The following is a 17,932-nucleotide window of genomic DNA, read 5'->3' on the forward strand; positions in this document are numbered from 1 at the left end:
CACAGAAAAGAGACAGATTCTGATTTCACTTCAATCCCTGTCCTTCCCAGATTGGTTAAGAGGGCTAATATATCCTCCTTTTTATCCAGGCTAGTTTATTTGCTATCTAAAGAGTTATAACAAATACAATGTGAAGGAGTAAGGCTTCTTTTGAGATTTCTTTAACCTCATTTGCTCTTTCTACTCAATTGGGAAAACATGTGCTTTCAAAACACAATATGTAAATATATTTTTTATTGGTTAGTAGCATCTCTTATAACTCTGTACCATGCCTTATCACTTTCCTGCTTCCAAATTTACAGTGGTATACTTTCTCTCTCTCATTTAAACATTTCTCACTCTTCATCACATTTCTGACAAACACTTATTGACAGAAAACAGCAATCTAAAATGGGGCTTGATTTTGCCAGAATTTATGAAAATTATGATTTTCTGCTTAGCGTTTAAAACAATATCATAAACTTGAAATTTTTTTAATGGAAAAGAGAATCTTCAGTGTCCTTATCATCTATTCTTTCTGTATGAATACTATATATTTTTTGCCATCTTGTAAATAATTGTTAACAGAAACACATTTCTGGGAATTCCCTGGAGGTCCGGTGGTTACGACTCCACGCTCTCAATGCCGAGGGCCTCGATTCAATCCCTGGTGTGGGAACTAACATTCCACAAGCCATGCAACCAAAAAAAAGGAAAAGAAAATAAATAAACTCATTTCACTACAGAAAAAGCAAAGGAAATGAAAAATGAAATAAAGAGATGAAGGAAGAGAGGGAAAGAGAGAGGGAAGAAGGAAATACCAAGAACTTAATGTTTCCAAAAGTTTTTTTAGCAACAAAAATTGTGATCAAACAAAATAATACAATCCAAAAGCCCAGAGAACAAAAAACTTAAGACTAATTTATTTGAAGCAGTAGGATGAGAGGAGCCTGCTCATCTGTAGTACTATACCATCGTTATGAATCCTAGAGCCTAGATTCCTAGAGGAAAGAAATCTGTCAACATCTGGGAAGTGTTTACTCACCAACAGAATCAAACACTTCAAATAGAGCATTTTGCTTTTCTCGCTAAAGGAATATAGGTATACAGTGGAGAATATACCTAATCTTTTAAAGAATTCCTAATTTTAAAGAATTCCTAATCTAGAATTCTTTAAGAAATTCTGGCTCCTAATGCAGGAGACATGGAGAAATGAGTTTGATCCCTGGGTCGGGACGATCCCCTGGAGAAGGAAATGGCAACCCACTCCAGTAATCTTGCCTGGAAAATCCCATGGACAGAGGAACCTGGTGGGCTACAGTCTGTGGGGACACAAAGAGTCAGACACGACTGAGCAACTGAACAACAACCCAAACAACATGAAAGTATTAGTGGTGATGCTAAATGACACATCTTTACTGTTACAGAAATAATAAAGTATATTTCTGCTTGGGTGTTACCATTTCTGTGATAACTAAGGATGTCCTGATAATAACTTACTATGGAGAAATGAACAAGTTAATTTCCTCAGTAACTGCAACTTATTTATTTACAAATTAATGTAGTAGCCCTAAATTTGCTATTTTATATATATATATATATATATAAAACAAATAAGAATATGTATAAAATTTAGGCTATATCTTTATAAAAATACCAACATTTCAAAGTGAGAAAATCAGCCTGAACTATGACTTAAGAATTCATGTGCTATATTCTTGACCCTGAAACAAATGTTAACTAATTTCCTAATTCTGATGATCTGAAAAAAAAAGGACAGAATTTTAGGCAGAATAAACCTAACATTACTTGAATATTGCATTTCTCTAAGAAGTCCTTTAGCTTAATATTCAGAGACACCAAAACTGAGGCAGCCTAAGAAAGCAAATAAAGAGTAATTATTAGATGAGCTGTAAAAGTAAGAATGCTATCATGCTGAAACTGAATTATTCAACTACTGAAATTCCACTTGCTGTTTCACTCAGAAAAGAGAAGCTGTCTCATCCACCTGAAAGGTTTTTGTGTACCTGTCACATTTGTCTTTTGCACTTTTCTTTTTCTCCTCAAACTGTTCCAAGAGGCCTTTTGGTTTTCCAAGAGACAAAGGAAGAGGAAACAAGCCTCCATCTTTTGTATCTCCTCCAAGCAGCTGGGGTTTTGCTTGGTACTTTGTGAAGATACTAGGTTCACTCTGTTCAGTGGAAAAGAAAAACATCATAGCATTTCACACATAGAAATATTTATAGCATTCACTATTTTCTATACAAAGCAGAGTCACACTTAAGTGCAAACTATAATACTAAAATCCAATGCAGGATGTAGTATTTCCTTTTTATTTCATATGCACCAGAAAATTATATTAAAGAAAAGCAACTCTTTTTACTAATATAATTTCTGCCTTACCAGCCCAGAGATATTTAAAATGTCAGCTGCTGCTGCTGCTGCTTAGTCGCATCAGTCGTGTCCGACTCTGTGCGACCCCATAGACGGCAGCCCTCCAGGCTCCCCCGTCCCTGGGATTCTCCAGGCAAGAATACTGGAGTGGGTTGCCATTTCCTCCTCCAGTGCATGACAGTGAAAAGTGAAAGTGAAGTCGCTCAGTCGTGTCCGACTCTCCGCGACCCCATGGGCTGCAGCCTACCAGGCTCCTCTGTCCATGGGGTTTCCCAGGCAAGAGTACTGGAGTGGGGTGCCATTGCCTTCTCCGAAAATGTCAGCTAAAATGGCTTAAAATCAATTGTATAAGTTTAAAGGGAACAACAGAAAATTATGCTGTGTTGAGATAATGTGTTAAAGTTTTTATATTAATAAGTTTAACTCAAGCTGTTGTTGCTCAGTTGCTGATGAACTAGACTTACCGATAAGTTTGACATGTAATGTAAATGGGACATGGTAAGGCATTTCCTGCATTCCGAGGCAAAACTTACTCTGAAACATTCAGGTAGTACATTTACTCGTTCATATCAATGGGTACCAATTTTTGTATTAAAATACTTATCTCAGAGCATACCTTACTAACTTACAGTAGTAGTGACCTAATCTTATTAAGTCTATCTGATGCAGTTAAGTTTGTGTCTAAAGTCAAATTTGGTTTTAGACCAAAATAAATAAATAAACAAATATATTTCTGACTCACAAAAGAAAACAAGCTGATGTCCAAAAACTCAAGAGATTCTGCCCCTTGGGCTTCCCTTGTGGCTCAGCTGATAAAGAATCCGCCTGCAGTGCAGGAGACCTGGGTTTGATCCCTGGGTTGGGAAGATCCCCTGGAGAAGGGGACAGTTACCCGCTCCAGTATTCTGGCCTGGAGAATTCCATGTACTGTATAGTCCATGGGGTTGCAAAAAGTCGGACACGACTGAGCGGCTTTCACTTTCACACTTTCTGGCCCTTATTCATCAGCTTAGGCCTCAGTATCCTCATCTCCTTCTTCAAGGAGTTAATGTGCATAATAGACTAAAATCCAAAGCATCTGATGTTTCTTAGGAAAAAATGTCCATATAGAATAATATTTATGTTACTTTGTCCCTACTTTTCTAAAGTTCTTTTTTCTTATTGAATATTCACAAACAATAGTATGACAAGCCTTAGAAAATGTCATGTAATATTTGGCACTCTTAGGAGTGTTCAAAGTACTGGAAATGTTCTGTGTTGCTTTAGTAATAGAAGAAAATGCAAATATAAATGTTTTCCATTTCAGACTACCAAGTCAAGTGAATCACCAATCAAACACAAATCTATTTAGGGCAGTGATCCTTAGAGATGTACAATTCTAAAATATAATCCAGCAGAATAAGTCCTCTTTAGAGTTTATCTCCATAATGACTGAAACATGTGCAGAGAAATTCTGGAATTCAGACTCACATCTAGAGAATTCTGTTGTGACTGTTTTGGATGTCTCAAGTGGACTTCAGAGTCCAAGGGTGTTGACAGGGCCTGTGAACTTTCTGGACAGAACTGGGATCCAAAAAGGAACTGGGAATCACTGAGACTGGAGTAATCAGTCTGATTGTTATTCCAGTTAGATGACTTAGTGGCCCTGGAAGCAAGAAGATAAAAGTATATCAAGTAGACAAACATCCTGAACAAATCAAAACCATAACTCAAAATTATTTCAGAATATTCTGGGCAGAATGCTAGCTTTTTTTGACCTCCCAGTCCCCTGCACACTGCCAGTACTACCCGTAAAGAAAGAAGGAAATTTATGAATGCCAGACATTTTGATTACAACAACCTGGGAACAATCAGATGGAAATTCAGACATTAAGAACTAACACCATTATTTCCTGTACAAGATTATGGGCTGTAACACCATTTTGGAGATCAAAGTTCATAAAATCTTTAGGGATTAAGAGAATATTTTAAAAGGTTGAATTTGCTCATCAGTAAGGAACAGATTAAAAATAAAATACAGCTTATGCATATAACTGATTCGGTAGTCAGAAGCAATAAACTAGATTTACATATAACCACATGGATAAGTCTCAAAAACATAATTTTGAGTGCAGAAAAATAAAAATGTAACGAACTCTCTCATGTATTAATGTAATTTATAAGCCTGCACCATACATATCAGACAAGTATGTAATTGAGTGTGTAGAAGATTAACAGGAAGGATATACATTAACTCTCCTAGAATATGTGTCTATAGGGAAGGAAAGGAGCAGGACTGGAGGGAGAGAAGGCACTATAATACAACCATCACAATATAGACCTAGATATGGACTGAATGTGTGTGTCCTCCCAAAATTTATATGTTGAAACCCTAATCTCTATTTTGATGAGTTTTGGAAATAGGACCTTTAGGAAGTAATTAGGGTTAGATGAAGTAAGGAGGATGGGACCCTCCTGATGAGATTAGTGTCCTGATAAGTGAAGTGAAGTGAAAGTGAAGTCGCTCAGTCGTGTCCGACTCTTTGTGACCCCATGGACTGTAGCCTACCAGATTCCTCCGTCCATGGGGTTTTCCAGGCAAGAGTACTGGAGTGGGGTGCCATTTCCTTCTCCAGGGGATATTCCCAACCCAGGGATTGAACCCGGGTCTCCCGCATTGTAGGCAGACGCTTTTACTGCCTGAGCCACCGGGGAAGTCGATAGGATAACAGACACCAAAGAGCTTGCCCTCATTCTTTTTCCATCATGTGAGGACACAGAAAAAGGCAATTGTCTGCAAGCCAAGAAGGGAGTCCTCACCAAAAACCAATCATGCTGGCATAGGACTTTCAATTCTAAGACTTTTCAATCTCCAGAACTGTGAGAAAATAACTTTCTGTTGTTTAAGCCATCTGGTTTATTGTACTTTGTTGTGGCAACCCAAGCAGACTAATATAGGTCTCATATAGACTGAAGAATATGATCAACTCAGATCTGCACACAGAAAGATCCATTAAGCGCTGTATTATTCCCTTTCACACTTTAATGTCTTATCCTTGCTTGTTTTAAATACTTCTAGCTGTGGACCCCTAACTTGTTTCCCATGGACACTTATGCCAGTCTAAATCTCACATTTGAAGGGGATAATTATATTGATAATGATACAATCATACTTGAATACAGTGTACTGAATCTACAGAGATAGCATATAAGTGGATAGGCAAAACATATAGTCTTCAAGTTTTTACTTGAAAGGCATCTCAATAACAGTTTATGTTACTTAATGCTGTTGTATAACCCAAGAAAACATCCTTCCTTTTCATTAAAACACACAGGCAGATCATTCCTTTTCCAAATGTTAAATTTAAAGTAGATAGCACATAAATATATATTCTAAGCCAAAGGAATCATTATATATTAATACAAGAAGAAAAAGAAATGCTACTTGTTCAGAACAGAGAAGAGAAATTATTTTGACTCATAGAATCATTTTCCAAGATTAGCTAAGGTAATGGGCTGCACACATATATTATAATATAGTTTGCATAATCATTGCTCAAAATAGCTAAATAGCTCTCTGTGACTCCCTTCTTAGGTCAAAGAGAATAATTAGCTGGGCTGGAAAAGAAACAGCAGAAGTCATGTAGGATTTGTAGCTTCAAGCCATGATCTGAAATTAAACATATATTTTTTCCCCTACTCTGTATCAACTATAAGCCTTTTTTTTCTTTTCAAGGAAAAAAAAAAAGAACAATGTTTTAGGTTTTTTGCTGCCTTTAGGAAGGTGTTAGGAGGAAAAGAAACTATTCAACGATAAAAGCATGCCAAAAACAACTGGAAATCCTTCCATATATTCCACTTCCGGGGCACACCCACCAAGCTAGCAATAGCAGGCCCTTCTGCGTGGCCAGAGGACACCAATCTAAGTACCTCAGTGGAGTGGTAGAGGGAGCAATATTTCAATGAGCCCTGTTAGCAGTTGGAGTGGTTCTTAATTTCATGGTACCCGCAAATTGTATGACACAACTGAATACATTGTCTTGAGTTTGCTCCTTGCTGTTTCAATAGCAATCGCTCCAAATGAGGTAAGAGTTTCTAGATGTTGGACCATGTCTAACTCTCACAGGCCTCATAGTCCTTAGTTCCGGTGCTGGACAGTCATTGTTCAATTAACACACATAGTTGAATTGATATTAATTTTATAATCAGAAAATAGGCAAAGGGAAAAGACAGTATGAGGGGGTATAGTGGTGACAAGCGAGGGGAAGAGAAGGGGAAGAAGCTGTACGGGGTAACTCTATTACTATAAACTGATACGAAGGGGAGCCTGTTCCCATGAAATCAATCCTCTCAAGTAGAAGAATACATAACCAGAACACTTACCCAGAGCCTGAGGGAATACTGAGCATATCTTTGATATTCCAGACATTAAAATTCATGTCTTATGATTATTCCTTTTAAAAAGAGAGGAACATTCATTTAAAAGGTTAATACAGTATTTTTCCAAAGATTACTTTACAGTGACTGTTATATGTAGATGAGGGCGTTTCAGCAGTTATATTCTCATCCAGTTGGTAAAAATTCCCATTACATATCTGCCAGAAATAGGTTTTGTGTTTTTTTTTTTCTTGCAGTTGAATTGCATGCAAATTCTCCTCAATACCAGAGAGAACCCAGCCACCTGTAAAAAAAAGTAAATTTGTCTTCCATCCTTTGCTCTCTCGTTTCTTGTTCTGCCACCTCTACTAATAATCTGCTTTTAGAAAAAAAAACAATAAACCAGTAAACCCCTCTTTCATTGCCTGATACAATGAATGACTTAGTCTATAATCTTTCCCGAGAAGACTAGTTTTTCTCAGTTCATTGGATACTGGAATGCCAAGAAAGCTGTGGAATTTGGGCAGTAAGAAGCTGGTTGAAGAGTAAGTGCTTTGGGCAAAAGTGTCTTCCCATACCTCTTACATCAGTTTCCCACTCTGCTCACTGCCAATCTAACATACTACATAATACAGTTCATATGATCATAGAGCCTGAATTTTATGAAACAAGCCCAATTTCCAATTTTGTCTCCTTGATCCCATAGAACATTCCTATGTATCAGATTGCATATTACCACTGAGAGCATCAGAAAATGATACCCACATATATGAGATCCCCAGTATAGATCTAGATAAGATGAAGCATAAGTTCTGAACAAATACAGGTATTTTGGTATACACTTAATATAATTTAACCTTGTTTAGAGAAATTTATTACACTGAAGTTTTCTAACTTTCTAAAAAATTACATGCATTTGTGTGTTTATAAGCATTTGTTTTGCAAGAATGTTAAGTCAATAGACCACAGAATCAAGGGGCTAAAGGTAGTACTACTTTCACAGTATCTCTTATGTACTAGGCACAGTACTTGACACATTGCGGGATGTAAGCTTAATGATTTTGTGAGGCACTTTTTGTTATCCCCATTTAAAAGCTTGTGAAGATTCAGATAGGCTAAATAATTAGCTCAAATTCCTCTAATAATTCTTGATAAATAGGTTCTATGCTAGATCATTGAGATGGAAACTGAAGAAAATTCATTTTAAAAACTGGCAGTATTGTCCAGATGGGTTCACAGGTAAATTCTATCAATTCATTTATAGAAGAAACTATACTAATCCTGTATAACCTCACCCAAGAGGTAGCAGAAAGGATACTTTCTAGGTCATTCTATGAGGCCAGCATTACCCTAATAATATAACCAAAGACATTACAAAAAAAGAAAACTACAGACCAGTATCTCTCATGAACATAGATGCAAAGTCCTCATCAAATTATTAGTAAATTGAATCCAAAAATGTATAGAAAGAATTATACACAACAGGAGATGCAAGCAAGGCTAGTTCAGCATTTGAAAATCATTACTATAATCCATTAGGATTATAGGACTGGTGCTGAAGCTGAAGCTCTAATACTTTGGCCACCTGATGCAAAGAACTGACTCATTTGAAAAGACCCTGATGCTGGGAAAGATCGGAGGCAGGTGGAGAAGGGGAGGACAGAGGATGAGATGGCTGGATGGCATCACTGACTCAATGGACATGAGTGTGAGTAAACTCCAGGAGTTGGTGATGGACAGGGAGGCCTGGCGTACTGCAGTCCATGGGGTTGCAGAGTCCGACATGACTGAGCGACTGAACTGAACTGATAATTCATTACATCAACAGGCTAAAGAAGAAAAAGTATACAACCATATTAATAGATACAAAAAAGCTTTTGATAAAATCCAACACCCATTCATGATTAAAAACTCTCAGCAAAGTTAAAAAAAACAGAAACTTTCTCAACTTGATAGAAAGCATCTACCCCCAAACCCAAAGTTAATATCATACTTTAAAAAATTTTTTTTCATTGGGGCATAGTTGATTTACAATATTGTGCTAACATTACACTTAATGGTCAGGACTAAAAACGTTCCCACTAAAATTAGGAACAAGGCAAGATGTCTCCTCACATTCATCACATAAATTGGCACAGGATAGACAAACCAGTAGAATAGAATAGAGCAATAAATCTATCTGAAAACGGAAATGTATGTTTATGATAAAGGTAGTATCTCAAATTTGTTGGGGTGAGATAAACATTTTAAAGTAGAGTTGGGATAACTGAATAGATATATGAAAAAAATCAGATCTAGTCTTTTCACCATATGTTACAAAATATTCCAAATGAATCAGAGATAAAATAAATATGAAACCATAAAAGCACTGGGGTGGAGGAAACTGGTAAATTCCTCTGTAGCTTGGAAGTGGGGAAAACTTTGACTCAAAAAGTCCAGAAGAAAAAAACTGACAAATATGACTACATAACATTTTTTAAAAGAAAATTTTGTATCACATTACAAATCTTCCAGAAAATGGTCAAGACATCTGAGCCAATAGTTCACAGTAAAAGAAACACCAAAGCCCTTATATGGGAATTCCCTGGTGGTCCAATGGTTAGGACTCTTAGCTTCCACTGCAGGGGGCACAAGTTCGATCCCTGGTCAGGGAACTAGGATCCTGCATGCCAAGTGGTGAGGCCAAAACCATCATCATCATCATCACTATGTCTTTCCCCTGCTTTTTCTCTACCCTACCATCCTAATACATTATATATTTTATTAATTTATCATATTTTGTCTGTCTCAGCATGCACACCCATGTCTATCAGAATGTAGTTTTAAGCTCTTTGAAGATAGGAATTTTTGTCGTATTGTTCACTGCTATACCCTCAGAATCTACAAATTGTGCCTAGCAAATAATAAGTGCTGGCAAATAATACAAAATATTATTAAATGAGTAACTAAATGGGAACTAAATTAGGACAATGGAGTAAAACTTTCCAAATATCCACAAATTTAAAATACATTGTTTTCAATTATTACATTTAAGTCCCTAGATCATCACAGACTTTATTATATATTTTAATAAAGGAGATAATGTAAATATGGGATTCCTGATCCTCATGTTTGGGGCTTCCCTGGTGGCTCAGATGGTAAAGAATCTGCCTGCAATGCAGGAGAGACCTGGGTTGGATCCCTGGGTCGGGAAGATCTCCTAGAGTAGGAAATGGCAACCCATTCCAGTATTTTTGCCTGGAGAATTCCATGGACAGAGTAGCCTGGCACGCTACAGTCTATGGGGTCTGTATGTCCAAGTTTTTTTGATAGTCTGAGTTTTTCTTCCATTCACACTAGCAGAATTTCCTTCTTCTAAAGTGTAGATTTAGAATCTAGACACTTTTATACATATCACTACAAGGTCATTATTTAAGGTCATTATAACTACATATAGATGATAAATCCTCTATTGTTTTTCACTTTTGTTTATGCTGATACAGTAATTTATATAACTTGTTGTTTGGGGTTTAGAATAACTACTCCCCAGGTTCCAGACCTAACTTACTCTTAAGAGGTTTCTTAAATATGGTTGAAGAAATTCCATGGTTATATCAACTGTGCTTAACGGCCACCTGGTGCTTGATGTGCCAAGAGTCTCAGTTTACCTGTCCTCTGTGCATTCACCTGTCACCCTGCTATCTGTATACATGCTTTTATATTCTCAGAGGCTAGAAATCCCATCTACAAAAATCCCTCTCCTCACAAATACTAGTATAACACTAGTAATGAAGAGGTAGTCATTCTTAGTTGGACCTGAGCTATCTTAAGGTAAATGAAAATTGAAATGCACATATTAACAACTTACAAGGGCTGAGTTCCCTCCCTCTCTCATCCTCCAACCCCATTAAAGGAAGCAGAAAAGGAAGAGAAAGGTTTCAGTGTAAGTGACTATTTCCACAAGAAAGGCCTTGGCACGGTTATGTACAGAGAGGAATATATGGGGCTGAAGAGGGTGTGTCCTGAGGGGCTCCGAGCCCTCTCATCTGACCCCATCTTCAACTAAGAGAATCCTGAGGTCACAGTGCGGGGTCCTCCAAGCGCCCCTATTGGCCACAGGGAAAACTAGGCTCTTTTTCTGGCCTCCACCAGACGTGCCTCAACCTCGGTACAGTCACTCTTTGTCATTTTCAGTCTCTTCTACCAGGAGACATGCTCTGGGATCATAGACTAAATAAGCCATTCCTTGTCCTTTCCAGACCCCTCAAGGGATTTCCCGTCATAATAACCAATGATCAATCCCAGTGGGTTTCCCTGGGTTCCGGTTCACCCTGACTTGGGGGGCGGACTCTCTTCCTGGTCTCTGAGGCAGGCCGGGAGGCCTTTGTCCCCAAAGAATCTGACGAAAACAGCTCCCCAAGGAAGCTGAAGTCAAGTCCCTTGAAGAGCCAGGGTGGTCTTTCGTCACAGAGTAAGAAAGAGCTAACCCTAATCCTAACACCACCACCCCCATCTCCCATCCCCCGACCCCCCCATCCCCCACCCACCACGCTCCAGCCTGCCCTGCCCAACCCCCTCCGGCCTCCACCTCTGAGGGCCTGCACGCGCCTGGTCAAGAGGCCGCTTGGTCCTGAGGAGGCTGCCTAAGCTGTGTGGCCACGCCCCCAAGGTGCGCTCTGACCAATGAGAGTACTCCCCTCCCCCTGGGCCCGCCTCTGCTGCCGCAAGCTGCCAACAGTTTTAACGGTCCTAATAGTTTGAACCGTGAAGACTTCAATTGTTGCTGCGCAACACCTAGCCCACACGCACCTCACGAGATGGACCCTCACGCCTGCATACTCATACCCTGCTGTCCACCCGCACCTTGCCCTGAATCCCCTCGCTGATCAGACGCTCTCAACGTAATGCACAATAGTTATAGATAGGCTGTCTAAGCCATGAAGTGACTTGGGATCACCAGTGAAGGAGTATGGATTGAAAACATTTTGTTGAGTCCCAAGACACGCAATGTTTAGAGGCTTCAATGAGGAAAAAGCAGCAAAAGAATCAGAGTAGGAGTGGTCAGGGATAGGGGAGGAACACCAGCAGTGACTGAGGAGTTGTGGAAGCTTCCGGGACCATCTGTCAGAGAGGAAGTTAGTGTTAAATGCTGCTGATGAATCAAGGAAAATGAGAATTAACTATCGGTGACCTTGACAGGAGCAGTTTTAGTGATATAGTGGGAACAAAAACCTAATTGGTATGTGGTTTCAAAAGACTTAGCTGATAAAAGACTGGTATCTAAAATGTATTTCAAAATACTCAACAATAGGAAAAAACTTTGAAGATCAGAACACCTCTCCAAAGAAGATACACCGATGGCAAACAAACAGGAAAAACGTTCAACAATGTATGTCATTAGAGAAACACAAAATAGATACCACTGTGCAACAATTGTTCAAGTGCTTAGTCATGTCTGACTCTTTGTGACCCCCCATGGACTGTAGCATACCAGGTTTCCCTGTCCTTCACTATCTCCTGGATAGTGGACCACAAATGGACCACAATGGACCACAAACTCAGGTCCATTGAGTTGGTGATGCCATCCAACCGTCTCGTCCTCTGTCACCCCCTTCTCCTCCTGCCCTCAATCTTTCCCAGCAACAAAAAGAATTGCCAAAACCCAGAAGCAACACAAAATGCTGGTGAGGACGTGGAGCAACAGAAACTCTCATCCGTTGCTGATGGGAATGCTAAATGTACAGCCACTTCAGAGTATGTTTTGACAGTTTCTTATAAAACTAAACTTCCTCTTACCAATGACCCATCAATCATGCTCTTTGGTATTTACCCAAACACATTGAAAATGTATGCATGCAGAAAAACCTGCACATAGATATTTATAACAGCTTTATTCATAATTGCCAAAACTTGGAAGCAACTGAGATTTCATCTTCAGTAGGTGAATGGATAAATAAACTGTGGTACATCCAGACAATGAAATATTATTCAGGACTAAGAAAGAGTTTTCTATTAAGCTATGAAAAGACATGGAGGAAACCTAAATACATTTTATTTACTAAATGAAAGAAGCCAATCTTGAAAAGGCTACATACTGCAGGATTCCAACCGTATGCCATTCTGGAAAAGGCAAAACTATGAAGATAGTAAAAAGATCATTAGTTGCCAGGGGATAGAGGGAGCGGGAGGGTTGAATAAGTATAGCACAGATGATTTTTAGGGCAGTGAAACTATTGTGTATGATACTATTAGGTTGGTGCAAATGTAACTGCAGTTTTGGACTGTGAACTTTAAATCATAACTAGGCTCAGGCACATCTTTATGAATCAAAATAGGAACCATCACAATCAACGTATTTTTGTTAATGAGAAGTAAGTTTGTTTATTCCTGTAGCATAAAAATCCATGCTTCAGGAATTGAGGAACTCTTGGAAAGTGTTTTCTGCCTCCTGCTGGTTGTGGAAGCATTTTCCCTGCAAAAAGTTGTCAAGATGCTTGAAGAAGTGGTAGTCGGCGAGAGGTCAGGTGAGTATGGCCAATGAGGCAAAACTTCATAGCCCAATTCGTTCAGTGCATTCGTTCAATGCGAGGTGCAGTCAGGTGTTGTGGAGAAGAATTGGGCCCTTTCTGTTGACCATTGCTGGCTGCAGGCATTGTTGGTTTCGGTGCATCTCATTGATTTGCTGAGAATACTTCTCAAATGTCATGGTTTCACTGGTATTCAGAAAGCTGTAGTGGATCAGACCATCAGCAGATCACCAAACAGGGACCGCGACCTTTCTTTTGGTGCAAGTCTGGCTTTGAAAAGTGCTTTGGAGCTTCTTCTCAGTCCAGTCACTGAGCAGGTTGTCACCAGTTGTTGTATAAAATCCCACTTTTTGTCTCATGTCACAATCTGATTGAGAGATGGTCCGTGGTTGTTGCATAGAATAAGAAAAGATGACCCTTCAAAATGATTGTTTTTAAATTTTCAGTCAACTCATGAGGCACCCACTTACTCAGCTTTTTCACCTGTTCAGTTTGCTTCAAATGCCAAATAACCATAGATTTGTTAATGTTGAGTTCTTGGGCAACTTCTCATGTAATTGTGAGAGGATCAGCTTTGATGATTGCTCTCAATTAGTAGTTACCAACTTCTAATGGCCGACCAGTATGCTCCTCATCTTCAAGGCTCTTGTCTCTTTTGCAAAACTTCTGGAACCACCACTGCACTGTATGTTCGTTAGCAGTTCCTGGGCCAAATGCATCATTGATGTTGTGAGTTGTGTCTGCTGCTTTACAAACCATTTTGAACTCAAATTAGAAAATCGCTCGAATTTGTTTCTTGTCTGACATCATTTCCCTGGCCTAAAATAAATATAAAATAAATGACAAGTAATAAGTCATTAGCAAAAACACATAAAGGAAGAAATACACATTAAAATGATGTAGAACAACCACATTTATTTAAAAATGTATTCCAATATCAAACAGCAACTTTCAGCAATGCAAAACTTCAATTACTTTTGCACCAACCTAATATAATGGTGCATACATGTCATTATGTATTATATGTTTGTCCAAATCCATAGAAGGTACATCACCAGAAGTGAACTCTAAGGTAATCTATGGGCTTTGGGTGATAATGATGTGTTGATCTTGGATCAGCATTTATTATAAATGTACGCATGTGTGGGAGCAGAAAGTATATGAGAAATCTGTGGACCTTCTGCTCCATTTTTCAGTGAGTCTAAAATTACTCTAAAAGATTAAATCTATTTAAAAAATAAATAATAAGAAAAAAGAGCAAGAGGAGAGATTTGGCATACCCATACAATGGAAAACTACTGAGCAATAAAAAGGAATAAACAGCTGACAGGTACAATGACATGGATAATTCTCAAAATAATTATACTAAGTGAGAAGACAAATGCACAAAAGAACACATACTGAATGATTCTATTTACATAAAGTTCTAGAAAATGCAAATTAATCTACCATGATAGAAAGGCAAACAGTTAGCCTCAGCAGTTGCCTGAGGCCAGTGAGTGCCATAGAGAAGGAGTAACGGGCAAAAAGAAACTTAAGGGTGATAGATATGTTTGCTATCGTGATTGTGGTTTTGTTTCATAGGTGGATACATAAATCAAATTGTGTCAAATTATACAATTTTTTGTTTGTTTGGTTTTTTGGCCATATCTCACCTTTTACGGGATCTTAGTTCCCCTATGAGGGATTGAACCTGGGCCCTTGGCACTGAAAGCGCCGACTCCTAACCACTGTACTGCCAGGGAATTCCCTCTACAACTACTTGACTTACCGTTTTTAAGATTTATCTCTATGGATTCAAGTATCTGTAGCCAATTTATAGCAACTCCAATATTTTATTGTGTAATTATAGGCCAATTTTCTCATTGTGCTCTAGATAACCATTCAGCCTTTTTATATTTCTTCCCCTATGCAGATATAGCAATGAACCTCCTGGAGGTGTGAATGTATGCGGGAGGGGATCTCCAGAGTAACTACACGAACAGGGTGGACTTTCTGGCTAGTAGGGACACAAGCCCTACTGAGCGTTTCCTGTTGTTGAACTTTTCACTGGCACATTTTTATAGGCTCATCACCAGCTTCTTCATGTTAGAAAAAGGAGTGAACTGTTCACATGCCTATGTTATAAATGAGAGAGACAATAATCTGCCCAAGACTAGCTTGGAATGGAACCATGGTGTCAGATGTTTTCATGCTGCTGCTTTTGCTCCTCTGTTATGCTCTCTCCTCCTTCACTTGGGACCTTGTAACATTCACCTGCCAACAGATAGTGTTCTCAGTTACCACAAACTCCTGAGAACTTGACAGAGACTTATTCTGAAGCAGCATTTTTATCCTAAGAGCCACCAGTCCCTTTAGCATTTCTTCTGACTCCATGAAATGCATTCTAAATTTATATCCCTGGCAGTATGGTTACGGTTTTAAAAATATAGGATTTGCCTCTAAAATGTTCTTTGGTATTTCATTGACTGTGTGTTCATCAGACTCCACTGTGAAGCCTTTTATGTTTCTATATATAAGAACTCTCCCAAGCTGAAAGGCAGGTTTTAGTGCTGAGGGGCAGGTTTCTCTCAAAGAGAACAGAGCAGAAAGCACAAAGAGGGTAGCAGGCTGGGCACTGCCTCAACAATCAGGAGCATTGTGTAGTCACAACCTCCCTTTGTCACTAAGCAACAAGAAATTGACCTGCTGAGATGCTCATTCTCCAGAAGTAACCTCAAAAAGGCAAGAGGAAAGTTTACCTTTTCTGCTCCTTTCCCGGAAAGATGCAAAGTGCTTTAATAGGCTCCTGGGTAAGAAGGCACTGTACAATTAATCCTAGCTCCTGGCCCTGGGGTAGTACCTGAAATTTGAATGACTCAGGAGTAAAGTGAGAAGGGTTTTATCTAGTCTCCAGGCTAGAGGAGGACCCCCGAACTGCCCATTCCTGCTCTGCCATTCTGTGGTCCCCCTAGAGCTGACCTGTTCTTCCTGACACCATGCCCCCTTCCTTGTGTCCTGGTCTCATGCCTGGATTAGGTGATCCTCTTAGTCCTCTGGCCACCTCATTTATTCCCAGTCTTTTGTTTGATCTTCCCAAACTTCTATCGTTTGACTGCTCTCTAGACCGGGAACATCTTGAGGGTAAAGGCTTTTTTCTTCTAGCCCTATGTCCCATACCTGGAATACAATCAAGGCCCAGTAAATACTGTTGAAATAAACTGGATAGAGAGGAAGGTCTGACAGTAGTAGAAGGATAGACAGAGAAGTTGGATGACCCAAGCCCTCCGTAGGATGAAAAGATAAGCCTATTTTGATGGCCAGATGCCAGCTTGGGACAGGTTCTTTCTGCTCAGAGCTGTGATTGTGGAGTGGACTAGACACACTGTCCTCTCCAGGGAGCATTTGAGAACAATGAGGTCAGGCCATAGGACTTCCCTGGCCGGACATGGTCAACCATGTTGTCAGCTTCATGACATCAGTACAATACAGCTTCTTATACCCCTGATAGGTGCTCATTTCTGTCTTCTGCCAGTCCTTGTCTCTGAAATTTTCTCCAAAAGTATTCACTTTTGGTGAAGTACTTCTTTTGGAAAGTTCATCGCTTGTTCCAGTTTCAGATGGTGCACTGTTCACCCCAGAATAGTGAAGTGTATGACAAACAGGTGTTCATGACTTTGTCAATAGGTGCAGAATATGGATCAATTTCGGAGAAGGCAATGGCACCCCACTCCAGTACTCTTGCCTGGAAAATCCCATGGACGGCGGAGCCTGGTAGGCTGCAGTCTATGGGGTCACTAAGAGTCGGACGCAACTGAGTGACTTCACTTTCACTTTTCACTTTCATGCACTGGAGAAGGCAATGGCAACCCACTCCAGTGTTCTTGCCTGGAGAATCCCAGGGACGGGGGAGCCTGGTGGGCTGCCGTCTATGGGGTTGCACAGAGTCGGACACGACTGAAGCGACTTAGCAGCAGCAGCAGCATGGATCAATTTAATCTTTGCTCTTCAGGGACCTTTGACCTTTATTAATGCAGGGAGGACAAGAAAGGGAACTTCCTCTCAGATCCCCCAGGGAAGGACCTCACCACTAGATAGCGTCCCTGTTCTCAAAACTCTGCTCAGTGCTTCCTAAGTCACCCCAACTCAGAACCCATCTGGTTCCCTCCATTACTGAAGTCTTCCCTTGCTCTTAGAATCTATATTCCTAATCCAATCTAGGCCCTGCCCCTCCCTGACCACCTCACTTCTCTTCGTCTTGCTCACAGTCTTTTAGTCAATAAGGCCTTTTTTGTTGTTGTTGTTTCTCTCTCTCTCTTTTTTTTTTTTGGTTCTTCCAACATAAGTCTCTCTCTGGCTTCTGAATCTTTGCACTTGCAGTTCTCACACATAGGATGCCCTTCGACTGCTCCTCACATGGCTGACTCCTCCTCACGTTCAGGTACCACCCCCATTGTCATGAGATGCTGTCCCCTGCTGCCTGTCACTCTAGATCCAGTCATCAGGTTCTTTCTTTCCTGACTCTAGTCACTTGTCTTACTTCCTCCCTAGAAGAAAGGTTCATAGGAGCCAGGGTCTTGTCTGTCTTTTCACTGCTGCAGGTCGCCAGCCCATATTAGGATGCTCTGAAGAAAGAGAGAGACAGAGGAAGGAAGAGAGGAAGGAGAGGGAAGGGAGACAGAGAGAGAAGGAGAGAGGGAGGTGAGAAGAAGAAAGGA

General features: G+C 39.8%; 3 protein-coding genes across 33 annotated transcripts in view; 1 reads left to right on the forward strand and 2 right to left on the reverse strand.

The window, feature by feature from the left end:
* IHO1 (interactor of HORMAD1 1) overlaps positions 1 to 12,454 on the reverse strand; it is a 27,494-nt gene extending 15,040 nt beyond the window's left edge. The window contains exons 1-4 of one of the 13 annotated variants that reach the window (XM_081525551.1): positions 12,200 to 12,454; positions 6,736 to 7,033; positions 3,844 to 4,018; positions 2,007 to 2,170 (exon numbers count right to left, since the gene is read on the reverse strand). In XM_081525551.1, coding sequence (XP_081381677.1) covers positions 2,007 to 2,170; positions 3,844 to 4,018; positions 6,736 to 6,791 — 395 coding nt within the window. In that variant the 5' untranslated portion in view covers positions 6,792 to 7,033; positions 12,200 to 12,454. Of the gene's footprint in view, positions 1 to 2,006; positions 2,171 to 3,843; positions 4,019 to 6,735; positions 7,034 to 10,276; positions 11,367 to 12,199 lie in introns of those variants that run through there. The other 12 variants (XM_081525555.1, XM_081525550.1, XM_081525553.1 and 9 more) reach the window with 12 other exon arrangements.
* CIMIP7 (ciliary microtubule inner protein 7) overlaps positions 11,223 to 17,932 on the forward strand; it is a 14,444-nt gene continuing 7,734 nt past the window's right edge. For 5 of the 18 annotated variants that reach the window (XM_081525640.1, XM_081525631.1, XM_081525625.1 and 2 more), the window contains exons 1-2: positions 11,494 to 13,232; positions 17,816 to 17,915. In XM_081525640.1, the coding sequence (XP_081381766.1) occupies positions 13,073 to 13,232; positions 17,816 to 17,915 (260 nt within the window). In that variant the 5' untranslated portion in view covers positions 11,494 to 13,072. Of the gene's footprint in view, positions 13,233 to 15,934; positions 16,028 to 16,901; positions 17,656 to 17,815; positions 17,916 to 17,932 lie in introns of those variants that run through there. The other 13 variants (XM_081525633.1, XM_081525637.1, XM_081525634.1 and 10 more) reach the window with 7 other exon arrangements.
* KLHDC8B (kelch domain containing 8B) overlaps positions 14,131 to 17,932 on the reverse strand; it is a 15,620-nt gene continuing 11,818 nt past the window's right edge. For both annotated transcript variants that reach the window (XM_081525621.1, XM_081525619.1), the window contains exon 7: positions 14,131 to 17,839. In XM_081525621.1, the coding sequence (XP_081381747.1) occupies positions 17,804 to 17,839 (36 nt within the window). In that variant the 3' untranslated portion in view covers positions 14,131 to 17,803. The remainder of the gene's footprint in view (positions 17,840 to 17,932) is intronic.

This window comes from Giraffa tippelskirchi, chromosome 9, assembly GCF_054371585.1.
Source record: "Giraffa tippelskirchi isolate mGirTip1 chromosome 9, T2T-mGirTip1v1.2.pri, whole genome shotgun sequence".
In the NCBI taxonomy this organism is placed as follows: Eukaryota; Metazoa; Chordata; class Mammalia; order Artiodactyla; family Giraffidae; genus Giraffa; species Giraffa tippelskirchi.